Below are 25,107 nucleotides of genomic sequence, written 5' to 3' on the forward strand. Positions count from 1 at the left end.
CACAGTGTAAAAAAAAAGCTTTTGGGGTGCTAGTCACTGTAAGGGCATGTTAACATTACATTCAACAGGCCTTACTTTTATATACTATGCACCCTGACTTGTGGGCGTCAAGGCGTAAATAAGGGTGACTTAATATTTGAAAAGGAAGTTTTGACCTCGCAAATAGATTTATTTTGATATGTTGCATTGACATTTATAAATTGCCATAGGCAGGCTACAATGGTAGGCCTGATGCCATGTTTTGCACGGTCACTGTAGTGGATGGCACAATAGGTGCTGCAGTCCACTAGTAACAATTAACTCACAGGCCTGGGCACAGTTTGCAGCATATACTTGGAACTTATAGGTAAGTTAAATATACTAATAAGGAATATGCCAGGTTTAAAGGGGTACCACTGGTTAGCAGGGTTAAAGAGCACAGCATTATAGAGCCATCAAAAATATAAGGTCCAGAAAAAGGTGAAATTTGGTGGCGACAATGCAGGAAAGGCATATTTTCTACAGTGTCACTCTCTCGGCCAATCTGTGCTGGCTCGTTCATAATAGGCCCAGTTGTACAGCCACTGTGCTACTGAGTACCGATTTGTGATGCCTACATCCAGAATCTTGCCTAATTTGTCTATGGGCCCATGGTCATTCTTCTGCATCTGGTTCCTTAGTAACAAGTCCCTTGCAGTTCTTGGTGAGAGGTGATGAGGGGGCAGGGGCTATGCTCTTCCTGGTGCGCATCATGGCTGCCTCAGATTTTAAGTCAATGGGCCTTATTTAGGCAGTGGAGTTAATGAATTCCTTAGCAAATTTTCCAAAGGGACGGAGGTATGGCCAACCAACAAAGGTGCCGCACTCCTCTTTCTAGAGTTCCCGCCAGGTGCTTGGGAATCCTGAACCGTTCGCCAATGTTACTGTAGGCTAAACTGAGCCTCTGGAGTGCCTGCGGCGCTATTTGTATCCTGGTTTGTTGCCACAATCAACATGCTGCAAGCCTCTAGCAGGGGTGGATGAGTGGTGCGCTGCCTAACGGTGCGACCTGATGCGAACGAGCAACAGCCTCCACTGACACTATTACGACCGGCACCGGCATGGGATATCTACTCACCCGGGATGCAGTCTCACTGTTGGCGATTGCCACTAGTGACCCACAATGCAACCCCTGCACCGCCTCGGTGACTTGGCTGCCACCATTAGATATACCAGCAGTCCGTGGGGGTGGAGTCAGCTTCCACAGGCCCAAATATGTGTTCAGCCGGCAATACTAGTGAGGATGGGTGCGGGGAACTGAGGTGGTGCAGCCAGTTTGATGGCGGAGTGCAGCGGTACTGCCGTGACGGGTCTCCTGCAGTGCGAGAGTGGCAACCGGAGGCCCTATCACATACTCTGCACAGAGCTGGACTGCATTGGTGAACAGCGTTTTACTGAGACTCTGCAGTGCTTGTGGTGATCGCCAAACATGACCCCGGATAGCAGGGGTGGATGAGTGGTGCGCTGCCTAACGGTGCCACCTGATGCGAACGAGCAACAGCCTCCACTGACACTATTACGACCGGCACCGGCATGGGATATCTACTCACCCGGGATGAAGTCTCACTGTTGGCGATTGCCACTAGTGACCCACAATGCAACCCCTGCACCGCCTCGGTGACTTGGCTGCCACCATCAGATATACCTGCAGTCCGTGGGGGTGGAGTCAGCTTCCACAGGCCCAAATATGTGTTCAGCCGGCAATACTAGTGAGGATGGGTGCGGGGAACTGAGGTGGTGCAGCCAGTTTGATGGCGGAGTGCAGTGGTACTGCCGTGACGGGTCTCCTGCAGTGCGAGAGTAGCAACCGGAGGCCCCATCACATACTCTGCACAGAGCTGGACTGCATTGGTGAACAGCGTTTTACTGAGACTCTGCAGTGCTTGTGGTGATCGCCAAACATGACCCCGCGCTGCAGTGGGAGGGCCCCGCCACACTTAGGAAACTAGGACAGGGACCTTGTGCTTGAGTGGGGCCTTAGCTGGTGGCCTGCATTCGGCTTCAGCAATATCTACTTCCGCCTTGAGGCGAAACGGAGGACTGCGTGCTAGAGGGGGTCCCCGCCAGGTGAGGAGAGCAGTGTCTCAGTCCATGCTGGATGCACATTCCATTGGCCCTGGTGGTCCACCCCTGAGGTACTGTAGCTGCTGCCTGCGCCCTCATGTTGCTGATGACTTCTGTGTTGCCGGTCTGTAGTGAAGGTGGCCCACCCCCGATGCACCTGCTCCAGACCTGCGTTGCCTCCGAGGGATGGAGGGGTAGGATCCTGTGAGTTGGTGGTAGCATATTGCCCCTGACCAGCCTGGGCTCTGGTGTCATGGAGCCCTATAGACTGGGCCATCCAATGTTCATGTGCGACCCCATCGTCTTCGGGCTCTAGAAGATGGACACCAATGAGGGGACCCTGTCCCCAGCTGTTTGCACTTGTCTGCCTGCTACCTGCCGTCTCTTTCTGAATACTGGGACTTGCGCATAGGTCACTGAGGAAGTGACACCTGCTACTTGGTGGGTCTGGACCATGGCCTTTCTTCTGGGATCCCATACCGCTCCGCCTCTTCCTACCAGACCTGGGATTGAACTGATTGTGTTCCATCTGCGGTGTTTCCACGTGGTGCTTCCCAGTAGTCCGCTGACGTAGCGAGTGACATGGCTGGATTTCTCCCGCCACACGGTGGGATTTTCTGCGGCACTTACCGCTGTCCCACTTGGCTCACTAACTTAAAATACACTAGCTCTTGGATCAGTTTATACATCTCCTACTACTGTTACCATGGGCCGCACTAACTCCATGAAATTCATACAGAAACAAGGTGGAGGCCCATATTAGATAAACTGGATGTGATACTCCTGGAAATTGGAGACTCTAGATCTGCATTCGAACATCGCATAGAGGCCTTGTAAACAGATTTTGGAATCCTTCGTGAGGACCACCACAAACTCTCATAAAAAGGTGGTGACAGTTGAAACTGCTGTCTCTACATTGACTCCAGTGCAGGATTCACACTCCAGAGCAATCTCTGAACTTAAACAACAGATCTCTGTTCTCCATTATAAGAGCCGAAGATACGGAAGGCCCTGCACATCGCTTTCATGTGCGCATTATAAGAATGCCAGAAGGAGTGGAGGGCTCCAACCAGATGCAATTTATTGAACACTGGCTCCAAATATTGGTGGACCCCTCAAGGGCGGTCAGCCCCATTAGCTGTGGAATGTGCTCATAGAGTTCAGACTAGCCGCCCTCCCCGAGGAACCCGCCGTGTCCGGTGATTGTACGTATACTCAATTTCAAGGACTGAGATACTCTCCTTCAGAATGTCAGGGAAAAAGCCCCTAAAATGATGGGCAATATCACTGTTTTTATTCCCAGATACCTTGGAAGTACAGCGGAGACGTGCTTCCATCATGGCGGTTAAGAGACAATTGAGCACTGAGGGCCTCAACTACACCTTGCTCTTCCCGGCAGGTTTGAAAGTGCAGCACGACCCCCAAATGCTGCATGGGACTGGATGGGGCAGACCTACCCTAATAAGAAACGGCCTCCTGCCATGGAGCACCCTCCAAGAAAACAGCATGTGCCTTCACGAGGTGTTCAGAGGACCCCAACTCGTAGAGCGGCTCCTGCGTCAGCATAATTACTGCAGCAGGCTATAGAGGGCAGAAGAACTGTAATGGCAACGATGTCCTCATTGAGGACGCAACGTCAACGTTCATCTTCTAGCTCCTTGACCAGCATCAACCCAGAATATAATACAAGCATGGGACTTTTCCCCACTGTGACACCACAAGCTGCAATTTTTTTTTACTGAATCCTGCTGTAGCTGAGGCCTACCCTGTTGTCCTCAGCACCATATTTGGTGGATGTTTCAGCGAAGTTTGATGCCATTAACGTTTTCTATTCACAGAAGGCAACTGGGGAGGGAGGAATGCATGAATGCTGATAAGGTTTTGATATATTGATTTTTTTTTTTTTATAAATTCTACGTCATTTAAATATGCTGCATTGTAACTGGACCAAGTCAATGCTCTTTCCACTCACAAAGTATACTAAGGAGCTGGAACTGGATTTCCCATTGTCCTGGACCTCTGATCCTGTAAAGTACCTGGGTGTATGGGTGCATCGCGACCCCACTGTGGTTGTCACTGAGAATTATGGGCGTGCAACTACCCGCATATCTGAGCAGGCTGAGCGGTGGTCCCACCTTCCCCTTTCATTGGCAGATAGAATAGCAATCATAAAAATGGTCTTTTTGCCTAAGCTGTTATACTTTTTTGTTAATATACCCATTCGACTTAAAATAGCACTGTTCCGCACCCTGCAATCTGCTCTTTTGACATTTGTGTGGGGAGGGAAGCAGCCTCAGTGTCGATGAGAACTCTTGGTGCAACCATTTGACAGGGGGGCTTTGAGGCTCCAGACTTCAGATTATATTATTTATGCGCGCAGGCTCAATTCGCACATTACTGGCACTTCCCGAAGCCTTTTCAGCCGCATGTGGCTATTGAAGCAGATGCAGTGTTGCCTGTCGGCTGCAGGCGATGATCCTGTCGGGCGCCTCTGGTGGGCCACAAATGGAGATAAACCCTCCACAGTGCACGGCATGGCCTTGGCGCGCACTGGCAGTCAGGGCTAAGTTGCCATACATGTATGCCCCACTGTTGCCTCTTGCATCTCACCAGGAGATATCAGCGGCGCGTGAACCAACTGCTCTGAAGCAACTCTCTGCTGCGGGCATTACTAGGGTGGGGAATTTATATACGGAAGGCCGCTTTAAGACGCTGTGTGAGGCACAGGACGGTGTGGAACGCGGATTCATGTTATCTTATCATATGTTCGTGTACGCCAGGCAGTTCGCACGATCTACCCTGATTACCCGGCGGAGCTGACTGTGCTTCGTGCAGTACAGGCCTTACTATCAGGTGAGGACCGCAAAGGGCTCATTACTAGGTTATATAACTCTTCGTTGCGGGAACGGGATCAGGAGGAGTGCACATCATGCCTGCGTTGGTAAGCTGCGATAGGTCGCCCCATCACTCCGGAGACCTGGACGGCGTGCTGCCAACTCCCAGGCCGACTAACGGCCAATTGCAATCTCAGAATTATTCACTTGAAATACCTGCATCAGGTTTACTATTCTCCTGTACATTTATACAAATATGGTCTGAGAGAATCGGCGAAGTGGGTGAGGTGTGGAGCTGCAGATGCAGATTTTTATCATGTCGCATGGGTGTGTGGCGGAGTGTTTGCTTTTTGGACTTCAGTGGTCCGCATCCTGTCAGATATGGTGATGGAGCCGGTGAGTTGTACGCCTGAACTCTGTTTGCTAGGATATGTAAGACAGCTGAAACCTGCTTGCAGACGTGTTGCGGCGATCTCCACTTTGTTTGCAAAGCGGGCGGTGGCACAACGATGGGTTCCAGAACAGCGCCCACTATCAAACAGTGGCTCCAGGATCTAGTCTATTGTAGGGATCAATTGAAAATGTATGAGGAGGAGCTCCCTGAATCCTCCCGCCCTAAGGACTTTTGGGCCCCTGTCATCCTATTTGATGTCTAATCCTGATGTAATGCCATACCTCATGAACTGGTTCTTTTTATTAACTATGGACTGCTCATATATGAGACAGAGTGCTGCGCCCGACCTCCCTATGGCAATCGGACATTAACCCGTTAACCGCAGCAGTAATTCCGCCGCGGTGCGGGCGTTTCCGTGCGCGGGTGGGGCCGCGTTGGCCGTTGGACGTGTGCAGCACTACGAAGGTAGTGCTCGCAACGGCCGACAGCAGCACGCAACGGGTTAAGGGGACTTTCCTGAGGCTTGCCTTTCATTTATTGATCAGTGCTTTATTTTTTGACATACAGACCATGTGCAGCTATGGCTATGAACAGATGTGATTGTGTTTTAGATAATGACTGGAAGAGGGTTGGGGGGGTGGGGCGGGGTGTTTTTTTCGCTAGGACTGTAAGTTCTGATTCTGCAATCTGTGTCTTTTGGACATCCACCTTATATGATTTGTTTGAAAACAATAAATACATTCATTTAAAAAAAAAATATGCTGCATTGCAGATCGTACTTTAGCCACATCCTTACTTGAGCATCATGTCCTTCTTATATCCCTGTAGAGGGGTTAGGGATCCTTAATCTGGATCTGTATATTCTCAGAATGGCTACGCGTAGGGCGTTTCTTATGGCATGACTAACTCCTCATTGAGCACATTGGCCTCACCTCTGAAACCAACTGCCCAATGTTTTATTGGCATAGTAACATATGCTTTATTGTTTGGTATTTGGCCGCACGTGAGGTTCCGTTGGACCTAGTATTTGTGACATGTCACTTCTATCCGTGTGCTTGGTTCACTGCCTATAACGGACCCCGATCTGCTTTAGAGGTTACTTAGATAATAACTGATATTGCTATACTCCATGTCGACTATATTTCAATACTATAAGATAGTCACTTGGAACATCGGGGGTTTGGGATAGATTCATAAACGACACAGGGTTCAGACACACCTTCATCGCCAGAAGGCAAACATGATTTATTTACAGAACCTTCATCTCACTGCTTCAGAAGCCACAAGACTGCACAATAAACTGAGGGGGGGGGGGGGGGGGGGGGGCAATTATTAGCCAGCACCTATTCAGAGTTTGCTCAAGGCCAGCAGTCTGGGTGAGAGCAAGGGTCCCCTTTGAAGCAAGGAAGGTTAAAATGGACACAAATGGGTGATATGTCCTGGTCCGTGAGACGTTAGATGGGGAAATGTTGATATTAGGTAGTTTATATGCGCTCAATGCCGATCAGGATCTTTTTTTAAAGTGGCTGTCCATTGTTTTAGCGGAATAGGCTAATTCCTTGGCTGGTAGGGGGCAACTTCAATGAGGTGTTAGATGTTGTCTGTCCATTGTTTTAGTGGAATAGGCTAATTCCTTGGCTGGTAGGGGGCAACTTCAATGAGGTGTTAGATGTTGTGCTTGACGGCTCTCATCCCCCCTGCCCCACACAGGCGCCATCAAGCAAACTAAGGCCTTGGCGAGTTGGGTATCTAATTGGTCCCTACTCAATATTTGGAGGGTACACAATAGAGGCATGCACAAATACTCTTCCCTCACGACCTCCCAACACGCGTCCTTCATACTTGATTAGATTACATCACACATGGCTGAGTACCTTACAGGGGCCACTTATCTGGGAAAGGCCTCCTTAGACCAAAATCCAATGGAGGATGTCCTAACCTGGGGAGGGTCCCTCCTCCTATGCTGACATGGTGCACACACACTACACTGCTCGAAGATGCAGTCTTTCACATCATACTGGGTACCGCCATAGACTCCTACTTTACAGATAGTAAGGGAACAGCCTCCATGTTACCCAATGAATGAGAGGCGTTCAGGTGGTAATTTGGGGGGTGTCCATTGCTACCACAAGTGCTAGACACACTGCTCTTCAGAAATTACAACGCATAGAAACACGGCTGGGGCACCTAGAGCATGAGGCAGCAAATGACCCAAAACGTCTAGGCTACCTCAGACAACATCAGATGAACGGGCGTCCCTAGAGGCTCCCTTGACTCCAGAGGAATTATGTAATGGCGTAAAAGAGATGTCATGTAATAAAACGCCATGCCCATCGAATTTTACTCTACCTTTGCCTCTTGGCTGATACCGAAGCTTGAGAAATTATACAACATATCGATGGAGGTAGAATTATTACCTCCAAACTCTAAACAAGCTCTGGTTACCTCACTACTTAAACCCGGCCAATACACCATTGATCTGTCTTCGTACAGGCCACTCTTCTCTCCTGACTGAATATATAATTTCTCAGTAAAGTCTTGGCCAACAGACTGCTACCCCTGCTTCCGACACTAATACATCATGATTAATGAGGTTTTGTTCTGCGCCACAGTATGTCACTTAATGTTCGATGCCTCCATCAGGTGATGGAAGCAGTGCAGAATATCTTCCCAGATGCCGGCTGTCTATCCCTAGATCTACAGTAGGCCTTCGTTATTTAGGCATCTAGGTTTATAGGTCCTCTGGAGACTTATTAGATGGGAACCTTCTTAGGACTATTTCTGCACTCCGAGCGCAGGAAAAGTTCTGGGTCACCTTGCTCCTCTCAGTGACAGGTTGCCTTGCTCTGTCAAAAATTGTAATGTTGCCCAAGTTACTTTACTATTTTGTTAATCTTCCAGTAATAATCCCACATAGGGTTTTTATAACTCTCTCCTACTTTACCTTATCTGAGGCTCTGAAAGGAGGAGCGTTAGCCTCCAGAAACTACAACTACTTCCTGACAGTGGTGGATTACGAGCCCCCCGATTTTCAATACTATTTTAGTTTCATAAGTCTTTGTTTTCGATTATCACATCATAAAAGACAGACAGTAACGAAGACAAGATAAGAGAATTGATAAAAACCATCATAACAATCATCATTTAAAAAGTATTAAACAGTATAATAAAGACTTTTATAAATATAATACCCCATAAAACATTTCCATATTAAAATTCGTTTGGGTTCCTAGTTCGAATAACCCATGCCCACCCAAGGTATTTTGCAACACCAACCGCTACCAGCTCAGATGTGTTGGTACGAAATATCCTCATGGCTTCGGTGCTCTCTTTAATTTCTAGCCTACAGCAAATAGGCCTGATCCATTTCATTCTTGGGGCATGATATGCAGGGCAAGCAAAGAAAAAATGGCCCAAACTCTCCGGATGGTCTAAACACAAACGGCAAGTATCGTTTGAATTGGCAGACCACTTCTTGGTAAAAGAGTTAACAGGTAGTGACCCGACTCGGAACTGATGATATAATTTCCGGTCGAGAGTCTTAGTAATCACATCCCAGTAGATCTCTAGGGAGGGGGTCACTTTATGAGCCAGGAAAAGACCTGTTAGGCTAGTGGCATCAGACTGTACAACAGCTGAATGCTTTACTGAAGCCCAATACAGATCTTTGAAATTCTGTTTAGAGGGGAACGTAGAACTCCCCGGAGAGGCCCAAAGCTGGTTTAGACCCATCTCTTCCAGCACCAATTTTACTTCCCTTAACCATGTAATTTTTGAAGCGCCCCACAATGATTTTACCTCGGCTAGTTCGTTGGCAAAGAGGCTGAGATCTGGAGAAGTCCAGAGCCGTCGCCACAATGCCACCAAACGATAGCGAGCCAGCTCATTAATGGGTTTACAGCCCAAATCTAACAACAGCGGTTTGATAGGTGTAGATTGAGGAAGACCTACCAAATTCCGCACAAATTTGTTTTGGGCTTTAACCAGGGAGGATAGATCTTTGAAACCCCAAAGGTCGGCACCATACAGGGTGGCTGCATTTATTTTTGCTTCATAGATCTTAAGTACTGGAGCAATGCGTTTGGTCAGGGACTTCTTATGCTCCTGGATTAAACAACCTGTGAGGCGTGCAAATTTAAGATATAAAGCCTCACCCTGGGGTTTCCAGCAAAGGCGATAGTCTAAAGTCACGCCCAAATAAGTCATTACCTCCACTTGTTCGATACAGGCACCATTCAAACTAACTGAGCTTTTAATGGGGCGTTTTTTACTAAAGACCATGAATTTAGTCTTACCTACATTAATTTGCAGATCGTTTACCCTGCAAAACTCATCAAACCTGTTGAGTGCTATTTGCAGCCCCCCTCGAGTTTTTGAGAGAAGCAAGGTATCGTCTGCGAAAATTAACATCGGGTACTTGCTCCCGCCCAGAGATGGGGCATCAGTCGGGGAGTCAGCAAAAAACTTCGCTACCTGATTAATAAACAAGAGGAAGAGGGTGGGGGCCAGCACACACCCCTGACGGACGCCGCGTGTTACTGGAAAACTATCCGTCACCTGCCCTTGTTTTCCCCATCTCACCCTGGCAAAGTTATCCTCGTGTAGCCTAACCACCATGTCCAGGAGTTCTGGCGGCAGGCCCATGTATCTAAGAGCATCCCACATTTTCCCCCTTGGCACTAGGTCGAAAGCCGACTTGAGGTCCACAAAGACGGCATAGATTGCTCCTCCTCCCAACAGAACAACCTTCCAGTACAACATTGTTAGTCTAAAAACCTGGTCTATGGTACTGGTGCCTGATCTAAATCCGGCTTGCATTGGGGAGAGAATGTTATCCTGCTCCATCCACCCCTGTACTCTTGCGAGGACCATCCTAGCAGCTATTTTTTGGATTGAATCAATTAAACTTATCGGGCGGTAATTTCCCTGGGCCGATCGGTCCCCTTTTTTAAAAATTGGTAACATTTCCGCCCCTTTCCAAGAGTCCGGGATCCTTGCCCCTTTAGCGATGGCATTAACGAGCATGGTTATATAGGGAACCCAAATCTGTAAATTAATTTTAAAAAGGTCTGCCGGTATTGCATCCATCCCTGGGGCTTTCCCTGATTGTACTACACTGAGGGCCTGCTCTGTATCGGAGATGGTAAAAACGAGCGTGGGGCTAGAGCTGGAAGGCGAGAATACTCCCTTCACCTGCTCGGTATGGTGATCTACATTCAAGGCCCTAAACTGGGATGAGTAGAAAGCCACCCATTCTTCAGCAGAGACGTAATTGACTGGAATTTGGGAGTCCGGATTCCTACCCCACTTTACAATTTCCCAAAACTTGATTTGGTTGGATGATTGACACGCCAGGAGGAGCTCGGACCAATGATGCTCATCCCACTCTTTCTTCGCGGCCCATTGAGCTCTTTTATAAGTTTGCCGCGCCATTTTAATGTCAGCAGTGACTCTAGAGTTTATCGCTCTGATCAGACTACAATGCGCTACCCTACAACTCTTATTATACCATTTATTTTGGGTGCCTAGTGCCTTTTCTTTCCTTAGATTTGGCGGTTGCGTAAGGAGGGTTTTAAGTTTTGAGAAGCACTGGTCATGCAGGTAACTAATCTGAGGGATAGCCCCCAAAGGGGATGAGAGAGCTTTCATGGCATTCAACGTTACCGAGACTTCCTTCTCTATGTCATTTATTAAAGTAGGATCTTCAACTACCCTGGGCCATCTAACCCTTCTTCTGTCATTGGTCAAAATAGCCTCCGACGTTAGACAAGGGGTTTTAGGAGGGCCGCCCCGATCGCCTGGGAGCTTCAAGCCTAACGAAAGGGTGTTGTGATCGCTCTCTGGGCGAGCTAAAACCTCCATGTCAATCACCAGAGACCAAAATTTTATTTTGACTAAAATATAATCTATTCGACTCTTGCTGACCCCGTTATTAAAGGTAGGATGGCCTGCCTTGTTGGAGGTCGTGCGCCCATTAACTGCTCGCAGACCCCACTCCAAGCACAGCCCTAGCCAGAGGAGTGCCGCTTCAGTAGCCTTTACACCCTTGTTTAAAGATAAAGACGGGATATCCCAAACAGCATCTTCCTCTGCCCCCAGATCCTTACCCACACTAAACAAGGGTTCAAACGAGCAATTTAGGTCCCCGGCTACGAGGATAAGTTTATCTCTACCTATTGCCTCGAGAAGCAAATCTAGATCGTCCATGATAGCCGGCCTACGACCTCCTGGACGTCCTCGGGCATAAATATTTATGACTACAATGTCCTGTTCGTTGGCCCTGCTAAGCTTTATTCCTAGTAAGTCAGGGTTGGCCACTAAAATTTCTGAAGGTCTATACTCAGTGGACTGCCTAACCCAAACCACTAAACCTCCTGAGGCTCCGCCCATAGGACCCTGGATAGCTGGCTTAAAGAAGTTAAGATACCCTGCCCGATATATGGGGTCAGGGGCCCAGCTCTCCTGAAGGATGACAATATCAAAGGTGTCGATAAAAACTGCCCAATCCTCTGAATCGATTCGACCCTTTAATCCCGCTAAATTCCAGGAAACGACCTTGAGCGACCCAACCTGACTAAAAGATGTGTTCGGCTCTAATACACACAAATCCTCCTCTATTGCTACATCCATTCTGGAAAGAGAGCTGGATGTCTGATTAAGAGCTATAGAACTTACAATACCACTCTCTTTCTCTTTAAAACCCTCGCTATAACACTGTTCTAAGTTGTATACCACCAAGTTGGTACCTTCGGCATCTCTACAAATGCTTTCTAACCCGTTGTCTGATTCCAGTCAGTCAATACCCTCTAAGCCAGACAGAGATTCGAACCGGTTTGACAGACAGGGATAGAAAGGGGAGTGGGGTATCCTCTCTACCAAATTCCTCTCTACCAAGTTCCTCCCTACAGGTCTATGCATTGGGAAACTATTGAAGGGAGGCGCACTATATCTTTTAGGGTAAAAGTAATTCAAGCCCAAGGATTGCACATCCCCCATCCTCCCAAACCTGGCCTCCCTACGGATATATTCTACCACCCAGGGGTCCCGAAAATTTATGAGAATACAGTCGCCTTCTAAATCCTTCGTACAATAACCCACCCAACCAACTCTACGAACAGTCAAAATCTTAGTTGAAGAGGAGGGTGGGAGGGGACGATTTTTATTTAACCAAAAGGCGACCTTAATCATAAGATCGCCATGGGATTCAGAATGACCATCCCTTAGAGGTGCAACACCTGTAAGAACAATGGTATAGGGCGTAGCATCAATTGGTAGGTCCGCTGGCGGGGGTCCCCTTTTAATAACTTGCCTTGGAAGTTGTGTAGGATTTAGCTTAACATGCCCAGCAGTAGCACTAGAGCTCCCTGTGGGCTGGGAGGGAGGTTTAGGCTCGCCCTTCCTGGAAGTCTGGGCCTGCATATTGGTTGCTGGTTTAGAAGAACTTGGCTGTGGCGGGCCATTGGATTTGGAGCTAGCCTTCTTGTGTAATGGAGCATGGGCTATGGTGGCAGAGGATGGATTAGGGGCACTATTTGATTTTAAATTACTGCCATTGGGTCCCAACCCGTTAGAATTAGTATGAGTCGGCCTAACGGATGAGGAAGCCTGGGTGATTATAGAATTATTTCCCTGGGACTTGGTGTTACCAGAGATGGCAGGAGCCAGCGGTACTACATGGTCGTTCACCAATTTTTTAAGTAAACAGGAATTGGCAGTTGCAAGGTTCTCAAGGCCGTCTAATGTTAGATTCATAAGTCTAGTTCTTTCTAGCACCGGCAACAGGAGTGTCTTAAATAAGACTTCCATTTTTGCCAGTATGTCGGTATCACTACTGCTCGGGCTTACTGAGCAAAGATACGGAAACCCAGATGGAGCTAAGGGGGAAGTAACATGACCACTAGGAAGCTCGGGGTACTGTGAGCCACAGGTTGAATCGTGGTTATTAACGAGCTGAGATGGGCAAGCTGTTTTTGGTATTTTTGACACACCCCCTCTCTGCCGTCCCTTGTTTCGCTTCCTCTTACCGGGGAGGTTACTCTTCGGGGAGTCCCCTTCAGAGGACGAGACTAGCAATGAAGGGCTTCCTGACAGCACACTACCTTCCACCCTACTCGCAATTGTATCGACGTTATTAGAGTCGTTGCTACAATGCAACAAAGAAGGACCTTCAGCTTCGCTGTGAACATCCGCTAAGACAGGAACCATGTTAGAACTTGGAGAAAGTGATAATGGGGGTAACGGGCTAGTTACAGAAGCAATAGGCCCCAGAGAAGAACGTTTCCCGCTAATGAGGTCTAATGATAGCCTTTTCTCTACAAAGGCTATCTCCTTCTCCAAAATTCCCGTAGCCTTAATAATAAATGCATCCAATGGACCAGAAACCGCCCCCTTGGAAGTCTGCAAAATAACAGAGCGGTCCTTACCCGAGCGTAAGGGCATACTTAGGGCGGGTCAGGCTATACAAACAGTGAATAACACAGCACATATAGCAGAGGAATTAATTGGTTAAGTGAACCGACAACCCACTATACCTAATGTTAAGGAAGGAAAGTCCAATGTCCGAGGTCCGAAGGGAGTGGCCCAACCCAACCACGACCGACCATGGACGGCCACAGACGGTCCCGCCCTTGTCCCGGGCTTCTCCCGGGATGCTCCTGCGCGCTCCCGCGCCGCTGGGAGATGAACCTGCTAAATGAGAAATAGGAACAGGCGGGTGGGCGGGGCAAGCAGGGAGAGCTGCCCAGGTGGAACAGGTTTGGGCACACAGGGACTCCTGGGAGATGGAGTCCCTGTTAGAACGCTCGCAGCCCTGCCTCCACACCGCACTCCCCGGGACCTCCTTTGCAGCACAGTCCCACTTCTTCTGTCAGCTCCTGCCGATGACAGGCGCTGCGGGACCCGCGCAGCGGGTCCGGCGAGCTAGACTTCACAGGGACAGAAAGGCAGCAAGTTCAGCAACAACAATCCCGTGGCAAGACGATAAGGGAAACACAGAGTCCCCATTCAATACTATTGCTTTGCAGCCCATCTACAATGGCTTTATTATTGGCTGGCTGGCATACATCTGCAGGAAATTAATGAAACAAACTTGTGGCTGCGTGCGGGCCATTTGAACAACCTACTGCTTCTGGGAATTATTAGCCTCCCCTACTATTTCCATGCACCTCCGCAATGCCCTTCTGTGTTGGAGAGCTGCATTTTGCTCCACACGCGATGTCATAGCTTATGCACCCAACATGCCTGTAAGTGGTGTGCCTACTCCACTAGGCAGGCTCACACCAGAGAGACTGGCTGCATGGGGAACGTTTGGGTTACCATGGTCGGTGATCATTTGAGGATGGCATGCTTTTATCTCATCAGGACTTTACACAACTCCATGGGCTACCGAGGTCTCTTTTCATGATATGCTCCAAGATAACACAATACATTTATCTACACATTTCACTCACAGGAGCAGAGCCTACCACACATGCGTTGGTCTAAGTAGCACATGACGTGGGAACTGGTAGGCATTTAGTTAAATGTCTCTACAAAGGTATAAGCTCTCACTTGCATATCTCACCTACACCGCTGAGGGCCAGGTGGGAAACAGACCTTGGTCGCGTAATCCATGACAAGGAATGGAAATGCTTGTTGGACTATCTAAGCCTGACGCATCGAAACATGAGATACAAGTTCATTCAGTTATCGTTGCTACATAGAGCATACCTTACACCCTTGAAAATACATAGGATATTCCCTACCCACCCCTCCCATATGCCCGCTCTGTCATCCGGAGGGCAGAAATCTACTGCACATGTTGTGGTCCTGTCCCATGCCGCTTCCTTATTGGGGTGACGTTAGAGAATCCCTCGTCTCCCTTATGAGGCCTCATCAGTGGGACATAATAGAACCGTGTGTGTGGGAACTCTATCCTAGTCACAACTATAAAAAATAAAAAAACAATTTGTAGACCTAGCACTTCTTCTGGCCAAGCGGCAGATAACACGCTGTTGGAAATCTTCCTCCGCTCCTTTAGTGTTTGGATGGCAAGAGGAGGTTTGGCGTTGAGGGTTGGCTGAGAGTTCTTCACTTCGTAGAGAGGAATACCAAGGGGTTTAGACATCATTCCCTCTATTTGCACTCCAGTTACCGCTTCTCAGGTGCATGTACAGTATGTGCCTTGAAAGCATTAAAAATTCAATACACTAAGCTATACTCAATAATACAGGAGGAAAGTATTGGCACATCTTACACCTTCTACTCAGACATAGTTCTAGACCCTCAGTCTACACGGTGAGGGGTGGGGTGGTCATGCTACACCCTGTTTTAGTCTAGGGGGCTGCCATCAACGCATTGATGGCCTAAAATGCCCATAGGCTGAAGCCTATGGCTTGGTGTGCTGGGTTTGCTATGAGGAAGAGTGTAGCGCTGCAGTGGCCCCACAAGCACTCCCAACCCTCAGCAATCCCCCAGTGTCTAAACTCCTCTGTGCCTCCCTCCCAGTGCTTCAGGAGGACGGGGATCACTGCACACAGGCTTTCACTGTATTACAAGGTCTTCTCTGTATGCCACTGGCTGTGCAGTAAATCCTCAGGTATTCGGGCCAGGCAGAGATGTCCTTAGTGTCACCAAATCTGTGTGTGAGGGCCTATCTAGAAAACAGGTGCCGCTTTTCCAATTCTGAGCCTCCATTGGGTTCATTAATTACCCTGGCCAGGAGCGCAGAGGGCTGCCTACTCTCCTGCAAACTGGTGAGCCTAATGGACTCAAGGCAGCTCCACATGAATACAGCCCACAGTTCAGGAAAGTAGCTGCTATCTTGCCATGTAGCCTGCAGTCCTCCTGCCCATGTTGTCCTGTTACTCTGCCCGACCAATTGTTTCCACAGACCCCAGCATCGCAACAGGCAAGTGGCAATAATCAAATGTTGGTTCTATGGACCAATAGCTATTCTCAGTATTGATGTGTACTGAAAAATATCAGCATCTACACAAACATGTAATATTGGGGGGGTGTGGCCTGGAAATATGGCCAACCGTACGTGAGCTCTCGAGCTTTCGTTGGACCAGGACATTTCCTCCCCTAAATCCTGCTTAATCCTGCCCATCATAGGATAATTTCCAGGAACACCCATATAACGTATCTTTCCCCTGATAAATTCCAGGGAGTGTGAATGCGGGAGTCTGCACGTGCGGCTTACCTGGGACTTTCCTCCTACAGCGAACTTGTGGGAGTGGTGCTGAGGTGCCTAGCGGAGGTGATGAGCGGAGACTCTGAGGGTTTCGAGGACTCCCTGGACTGCTGCTGAGGCAGGACACTGAACGGTTCAAAGAGTGAGCTGGTGGTCAGCTGTGGCTGAGAGACAAGGATATCCTGTTGGGCTTCCACTCCGGAGGCGAGTGAGAGTAGGGACCGCTTGCCTGCAATTGCAGCTACAGTGTGGTGAGAGGGCGGAGACGGCTACCCCTGTGGCTCCAGTACAGTGTCAGCTGTTGGAGGGGAGCACTGCATGCCGCAGCTAGCCTGAACCCTGCTGGGGCCTACTGGAGAGGATACCACCTCAGAGTGATTGGAGGATTCCCTGGCCCTGACCGCCAGCTCTCTCACAACCCCCAGCGGCTGGCTGAAAGCTAACAGCAGCTGAGTGTTATTGCCTGGGTCCGCGGTAAGTGCCTTCACAATTCTCCCCTGCAGCAAGGAATTCCCTGCCTTGTGGTGCCTGTCCTGAGTGATCTGGTGGCCTTCTTGGACCCACGTTGTTGTTGTGGAGCGGTAGTGAGGCCCCCCATGTTGGTCCAGGAAACGAGTTAGAGACTGTGGGGGTGGCCCCCTATCGCAGTAAGGACTGTGGCTGCAAACTTTGGGCTTGCTACTGACCTACACAATGAAAGGCCATGTGTGACACAGTACCCTAAGGAGATTGCAACATGCTCCTCCCAGGTGGGGCAGTGTGACTGGCACCTAGGAACCTACTGTGCAATTAACAGCCTGCTGCCGGCTTGGATGGAGGCTGATGAATAGACTGAAACATCTTGGTGCTAGAGGTGCTGTCTGGGGTGTGGAGACCCCCCCCACCCTTGGTTCCCTATGGATTGTTCATTACATATTGACGGGTGACCACTGGGCTCAGAATGGATAGGATATCTGGTGAGCCTTATAGGGGGCGAAGTGTGCAAATTGGACCCCAGGGACATCCCCTAGTTTGCTGTGTTCACTGCTCCTACAATTGCCAAATGTAAATACTACAACAACCAATACAATTTGTAGAAGGCGCGCTCCCAGGTGACAAACACCATTACACAGTTATCCACCGCACAACAGCCAACACATAGATTGACAAGACAGTCGGGGGCTGTGTAAATGGCTAATCCCCTAGCAGCTATTCAAGGATCATGAAAATAGTTAGAACACCAGATTGAGACGACTGTTTACATAGATGTTAACCTATTGAGAGCTGACTTGCGGAAGGTCTCCGACAAAGTAACTAATGCCGAAACTAATATCAAGACTGTGCAGGGAGAGATCAAGAAAATGAAGCGGCAGGTGGCCACCATGACTAACCCAGTCCTGGAACTGGGAAGAAGGGCAGAAGATGCGGAGGACACAGTGTGCCGCAGCATAATTTGGGTTTTGGGGTTTCCTGAGAAGGTGGAGTGCTCCTCTACCAAGTGCTTCTTGGAAGACTGGATTAGACTAACCCTGAAGCTGTGGCGCCTTTCAGACGTCTTTGCCATAGAGAGCCCACATAGGGCTCTGGTCCCGCAGCCATGACCGGACACTCCCCCTAGGGCCATCAAAGCTAAAGTTCTCAACTACCGGTATAGAGACTGCATTTTGAGGGCTGCTCAGTAACAGGACGTCCCTCAATTTGAAAACTGTACCATAGCCATAGTCTCAGATTACACAAAACTGGTTCCGAAGCAGGTAAGTCCATGATAGTTGCTTAACAGAAATTGAGAACAGTAGGCTTGACATATACGTTGCTGTACCCTGCTAAACTCAAAGTGCCATATGAAGGTAAAGCACATTTTTTTGACAGGACAGAGGTTTGAGAATGGCTTGAGATCAGGGACAATACCGCTGCTTCTTATGAAAGCCATAATTGGAACCGGAAGTGGGGGAGGCGATCCCGAGCTGCCCAAGGGGGATCTCGTTGACCACAGAAAATTCAGCCTTTGGAAGAATACATATTGGGGAGGATGGAACTATGCACTTGACTCACCCAGTGTCACCTGGTGGGGACGAATTGACACCTGGGAGACGGTCACCGGTGGGGGTTGCTTCAACGGCCCAGAGTCAGACGTATGAGATTGTCCCGGACACACTTACACGAGAAGGGGGTAATTAACCGGGTTAACAGTTCCAATGTGAGCGTTAATATGGGGTATACTATTGTTTGCATTGTTAGAGTACTACTTAAGCCCTAGAATTTTTCCTTGATTTGTTTATGCATACTCTTGAGGTGTATCAGGTCTGCCCTGTGGATTACCAATTCCGCTAATATAGTTGTTAATGGCATTACAGGTTTAGGGTATCATGTAGTGCACATCATTTACAGTGAAATGTATGGGTTAGACAAATTGTGGAGATCAGGGGGATTCCTAGTTGGGGAGAGCTGGTTCTGTTTTGCCCTAGTTGGTTGGTCCCCGTTGGATCAGTGGGGGAGTCGTGTTCGATCTGGAACAGCGTTGGGTGGGCTACTGTAGTCAACTGTTAATGCTACAGTTGCCCCAGGGTGGGCGGGATGGGGGTAGTTTGTTTTTCATGCTCTCATTGAGAGGAGCTTTCAAGTTCACACCAGAAAGTTATAGCCATCATACCATGTGGGCATCACAGAGACGGGACTCACAGCCTAAATGATACTATGAATGTCAATACGAACTATAAACTTCTCTCCTGGAATGCTCTGGTCTTAGTACTAGCAACAAATGTTATTGAATACGGTTACTTATCAAACGACATGGGGCTAATATAGCATCTCTACAGGAGGCCCACCTGAGGCTAGGAAGCTAGCCAAAAAAATTGAGAGGGAAAACGTACAACACTACTTACTCATCATTTTCCTGGAGGGTTCTGGTACGGATAGCGCCCGGGGTACCGCTTGCTCTGACATACATGGAGGCTGATGTGTATTGCACATATATATTGATTCAGTGCACCTTGGATGGTCATGACATAATTCTTATGAACTCATATGCTCCCAATACCGATGAGGACTCCTTTTTCTCTACGTTGATGGATGTAATGGCACCTACCTCAGGGACTGAATCATTCTGGGCACGAGACTTTAACTGTGTGGTGAATGGGGACCTAGGGTGACAATAGGCTTAGTTGAGGTTATGTGACAATTGGGGTTTAGCGATGTCTGGAGAGACCAGAGACGTCAGGAGTATACCAATTTCCAGCCACCAATGGCACCTTTAGCAGGTTAGATAGAATATTGATAACGCAACAAATAGCTACTAGAATACATAGAGTAAAACATCTGACACGGTATTTATCTGATCATGCACCAGATATTTGCCAAATCCAGTAGAGGGGAAGCCCAGCTCCCCCGACTCCTGGAGATTGCCTTCCGAAATCCAGCAGTACCAGGTGGGCAGGCAAACAATAGACGAATCACTGATGGACTATTTTAACTTGAATTGGACAACTACCCAGAATCACGCAATGGGAGGTGATGAAGATGGTTATGAGGGAAAGGTGTTTGGGTCCCTTATGTGGAGTGCTTTGTGCCCTACAGGAAGAACTTCTTGGAGATTCCAGAAGGGGAGGGAGACAACGGGGATCCAAGAAGGACCCGTTGAGACAATTGATAGAGACTTAAGATAGATTAGAGCAGTACACGTTAAAATCATACCGCCAACTGCTCCATAGGGATTGGTATAGTTTGAGAAGATACTGGCCTGGATCCTCCGTTGAGAGCTGCCTCAGTGCTCCTCTTCAATGATCCCCATTGGAGAGAGGCGAGAATCCAAGATGCCATATTGGAAGTTTTCCAGAGACATCTACCATGAGTATAAGCGAATTCAGGAGACCCGAGACATGACTGGCTAGTGGAGAAGTATGGCTCAATGGTTAGAGCAGTACAGTTGTCTGAACTGGGGTGGCAGAGTGGGCTAAAGAACGGGGATGGATCAAACCCAGATTTTTTGACTGGGTGTGAGTGTTTGATTGGCTCAGATGCTCCGTCCATCACCACCCCCTTTTGTACCTCAATGGTTAGAGCGGCAGACCCTGATGCAGAGGTCTAGCCCGGGACCAGGGTTCAATTCCCCGCCTCGGCGGGTCTTGGGCTCAAAATTCCACGGACCTGATAATTCTCGCCTCGGTGCCTATTCCAATCATGGAGCTCCACTCTGCAACTCTGGGCAATAGCTTGCTTAATCTCCACAACGGCCCCCACAACGCTAAGGATGCCTGGCCTCCACCTTGGGGGTGCCCAGGAGTGGACACCTCACAGGGAAAGCCAGGATGGGTTCCACAGCGGTATTCGTACAAGCGCCTTGAGACCCTTGCGGGTGAGAAGTGCGCTATACAAGTATCAATTTGAATTTTTTTACTGGCTCTGGGACTATTTGACAGGGATACAGACCACTCGGCTGGGTCATGAGGTAAGGCAGGAATGAGAAGCAGATATCTTCTTCAAGGAGGTTTGGGCAGCTATTAAGTACTTACTAACGGGGTAAATGCCAGGGAATGATCGCTTCACAGCTGAATCCTATCAGAAGTACAACACACAACTGCTCTCCCAATCACTAGAGGTCTACACTGAAGTTCTAAATAAGCATATTCTTCCTTCCTCAATGCAAGAAGGTACTAAAGCCATGATTTTTAAACCTGGTGCTGAGGCAGCTGACCTGTTTTCCTACTGCCCCATGATGATGATAAATATGGACATTAAAATACTGTGTAACATTCTAGCTTCCAGACTGACCCTGGAGATTAGCGCACTGGACCAGTGTGGATTCATAAAAGGCCGTAGCACCACTATGAATATTCGCTTCTTGATGTACGTCCTGCATGAGGTGGAGAACAGGGAGGATTTAGCCTTAGTCTCTATTGGTATTGCTAAGGCCTTTGACACCATTAATTGGAAATACCTGCTGGCCATCCTAGATTTAGAAAATAGGTGAGACTGTTATACACGGAGCCCATGGCAAATGTCAGACTGGGTAGGCTGTGCTCCACTCCCCGGAGGATTGACAAAAGGCACTAGTCATGGGTGCCCTTTGTTGCCCTTAGTGATAGAAAAGGCACTGGAGCCCCTGGCCCCGAGGGCCCAGACATCTATTTCCATTGTCTCCAGAGCTAGTCGCCCTTAGTAATGAGCCTTCCGGCTGGGGGATTTTGAGGTATAACAATTGAATCAGAAGTACTAAAACTAGTTTTGTTTGCATGTCATCCCCTTATACCTCTGGCTGATCCAGAAAGGTCCTTTACGGTGCTTGTCAAGCACCTAAACTCATCATCGTGGTCTATGAAATGAACAGGAGCATTCAAGATATTAACCTGCACATTATCAGATGAAATGATTATTATATCTGATGGAGTTACCAGTTTCAAGAATAAATACTTAGGGATTCAACTAACACCAAATATATATGACCTTTTCAAAACAAATTACCCACCCTTTCTTACTGCCACTTGCAAAGACATTAGGAGACGGTCTTCACTATTTATTTCCGGGATGAAGTAAATGAATGCTGTGAAAACTAACACTCTAGAGGGAATTAAAACCACAAAGGCCCCAGTGATGAGAGTTCAGCCCAGGTTCTCTAAAAGACTATAACACTGCATTTCATATTTTACATGAAAGGATTGATGTCCTAGTGTACAATGTGCCATTGGTAAGGGTGGTAATGGATTGGTCAAAACTAAAACAGACAAGATTTGGCAACACATGCAGAAAACACTGTTGAAAAGAGTGTTGGAGGAATATTATAGTTGAAGAAATGGTTAATGTTGCATACTATTTACTGCTAAGCAATGGCATTTACAACTTGTGATAAAATAGCAGTGAGGCAATGCCTTTCTTAATTCCTGTCCCACATACCCAGATCCACCATAATCCTGACATTACAATATAGGCTATACATGGAGGGAGGTATGAGGTAAGCTAATTTCTGATAGGTGCCGTTAAGGCACTGTCAAACCTTTCACTCAGAGTAAACTAAACCTAAATAAAACTGAATGCTAACATTATGCTCAAGTTTTTCTTTGGGTGATGCACCCCACAATGAGAGAAGAGGCCTCAGAAGAGAACAGGGAAGTTCCTCTACTAGCTCCTTTACCATTGGTTCCACCACAATAAATTGTAAAAATTAATCTCCATAGGGAAATCACACAGGATTGGAATATCCTTTGGAATCATATAAAGAGTTGTTTCAGAGTGAGAAACAAAGACTTTGACTACTCTATGACTGGTACTACACCTCAACTAGATGACATCACATATCCTCAACTGTTAGTTGCAACTGTTGCAAAGGGCTATAACCAGAAGGATAACACTTTACAGACTGGTGGGAATTGACCTATACTTACCACTTTCTGCATAAAACGGAAAGAGTGATTAGGGAACTGTTGGGATTCCTCAATAGCACAAGACCCAGGGGAAATAATATTGGGACCAAGACCACCTGCTACACTGGCAGCATGATAAAAGCCCGGAAGTGAACTTGGCAATACTTGTAAGAGGAGACACTGGTCATTGCTAATCCGTGGTCTTGGATCTATGGACTTTCGATTTTGGATCGGGAGTGGGCGTGTGGGAGATTTCGAATATCAGCACCCATGCCAGAGGACCTCGCAAGGCCTTAGGAGGTAAGGCATGTGTTACCAAATTTGAAAATCTGTATAAATATCCACAGGGTCAACTGGCACGAGGGTCGAAGCTGCCAGCAGAGACATGGTCAAGGATCCCGTAGCCACCTTGTGGCCCAAAAGTGAACGAACCAGCAGGAGCCAGAGGATGAAACACAACCAACAAAGGCCTGGATAAATGTTGCTGCTTAAGCGCTAAGAGTTGGAAAAGTTGGAATTGGGCCCAGAAGCAGTTGCTGCGAGATAACAGGCGTAGGTCATCCAGAATGGGGGAATCTACAGCGAGGTTGTATCAAGATCCGAGTTGGGAAATTGGCTGCAGACCGAAGCAACATCGGAAGAAGAGTCCTTCATTGTGTACTTAACATATTTGACGAGGGAGGGTGATTTAGAAGATACAGCTTTCTCACTGGACCTATATAGAGTATGGGATCTGGACCAGGAGAAGCGATTCCTTTGTAGTTAATCTCAGACTCTATCATAAAAGTGTTTTCCTTACGCCTTTTGATGGCTTTCAAAAGCATGAAGGAACAACTTGGACAATACCTGAAAGCATCAGACATCACAGGGACCCGAAATGGACCTCTGATTGTAGTAGGGTCAACTACTTTAGAACCCAATATCATGGGAAGCTACATCTTTCCCTAAAATGCACTGCATGTGTAATTTAGAATGAATCCAATTCAACGTCAATGGGTGCAGAAGGGAACCGACCGCAAAGAGCAGGGTGGAAATGTATACAGCTCAGTGCCATCACATTTGGAAGAGTCAGAGGAGTCAAATTCGAAACAGGGTGTCAACTGGTGGAGGAGAGCGGTTTCCACTTTTCTGGATCTCGTGTGGCACCTCAAGGGTATTCAAAAGGTAATGAACTTGTTGGTAGAATATCCATTTGAATGTCAGAGTACCTAGAACATCTTGTAAAAATGCATTCATCAGGCTGATGTGTTGGCGAATAGACTCTGAGGTTAAACAGACAAATGAATTGCTGAAGAGATCACTGTTCACACACAAAGTAAACAGCATAGCCATTTCATTACAGAGACTTGGCCCCACATGCTGTAAGTCTCCAAGTCACAGTATAACTCGCATGTCCCACATGTAAATATAGATCTGTTTTATTTCTCAAGTAACAGTTCTGACAAGATTTCTATTTTACCATGTTAGATTAAAGTGTCAGGGGTCCAAATCTATCGATACCTCCTCGAGTAAGCCTGGACTGCTCGTCCAAGCTAAAACAGCAGAGTCTAGAGAACAAAAGACCAGGTAGATTATCAAATGAAGTGCAATATCTTCTAGGGCCCTAGGAAGCCAGAGGCAAAGTACTGTGATCACTACAGAAAACACACACAAAAAACAGACCATTGCAGGACCAAGAAAAATACCTCACATGAAACAAAGTCAATATGAATAGTGTACATTGATAATTCTACCACTACCAATACCAACACATTGTATTCTCCATAGATGAAAAACAGAATGATGCAGTGTAGTGTATGGAATGCAACAATGTACTCTTTGAATTTACTGCTCTGAATATTTAACAAGTATTGCACCTTAAAATTGATTGTTTTTACCTCAGAATGAACTCTCTGTATATGAGACTGAAGATTGCCTTTTTGCGAGAAAGCTGCAGGGCAAAACATACAAGAGTGTGGTTTTTCCCCAGTGTGCTTGATTAAGTGAGTCGCTAATGCCCCCTTTTGGTTAAAAGCTTTTTCACACTGATTGCATTTATATGGCCTTTCACCTAGACAAAAAAAGAAAACAAATTATGATTAAGCGCCTTTCATGTGAAGAAGAAAGGTTTTCAATTGATCTAGAACACTAAATGGTCATTTCCAAGTAAACAAAACACAAGTTAATAAGAGGTGTACACACGTTTAGTGAGCAAAAGTAATTCAACACTGTAAAATGTCCAAAGATTTTTCCAGGATCATAGTCCAACTAACGCTGCACCACACTGAGAAGAGAGCATTTAAGCCAATAAGC

The 25,107-nt window shown here is 47.5% G+C and overlaps 1 protein-coding gene across 5 annotated transcripts in view; it reads right to left on the reverse strand.

Annotated features, from left to right (window-relative positions):
• ZNF236 (zinc finger protein 236) overlaps positions 1-25,107 on the reverse strand; it is a 1,196,152-nt gene that overhangs the window by 991,127 nt on the left and 179,918 nt on the right. For all 5 annotated transcript variants that reach the window (XM_078687874.1, XM_078687872.1, XM_078687873.1 and 2 more), the window contains exon 6: positions 24,693-24,865. In XM_078687874.1, the coding sequence (XP_078544000.1) occupies positions 24,693-24,865 (173 nt within the window). The remainder of the gene's footprint in view (positions 1-24,692; positions 24,866-25,107) is intronic.

Source organism: Lissotriton helveticus, chromosome 4_1 (genome assembly GCF_964261635.1).
Source record: "Lissotriton helveticus chromosome 4_1, aLisHel1.1, whole genome shotgun sequence".
Classification (NCBI taxonomy): domain Eukaryota; kingdom Metazoa; phylum Chordata; class Amphibia; order Caudata; family Salamandridae; genus Lissotriton; species Lissotriton helveticus.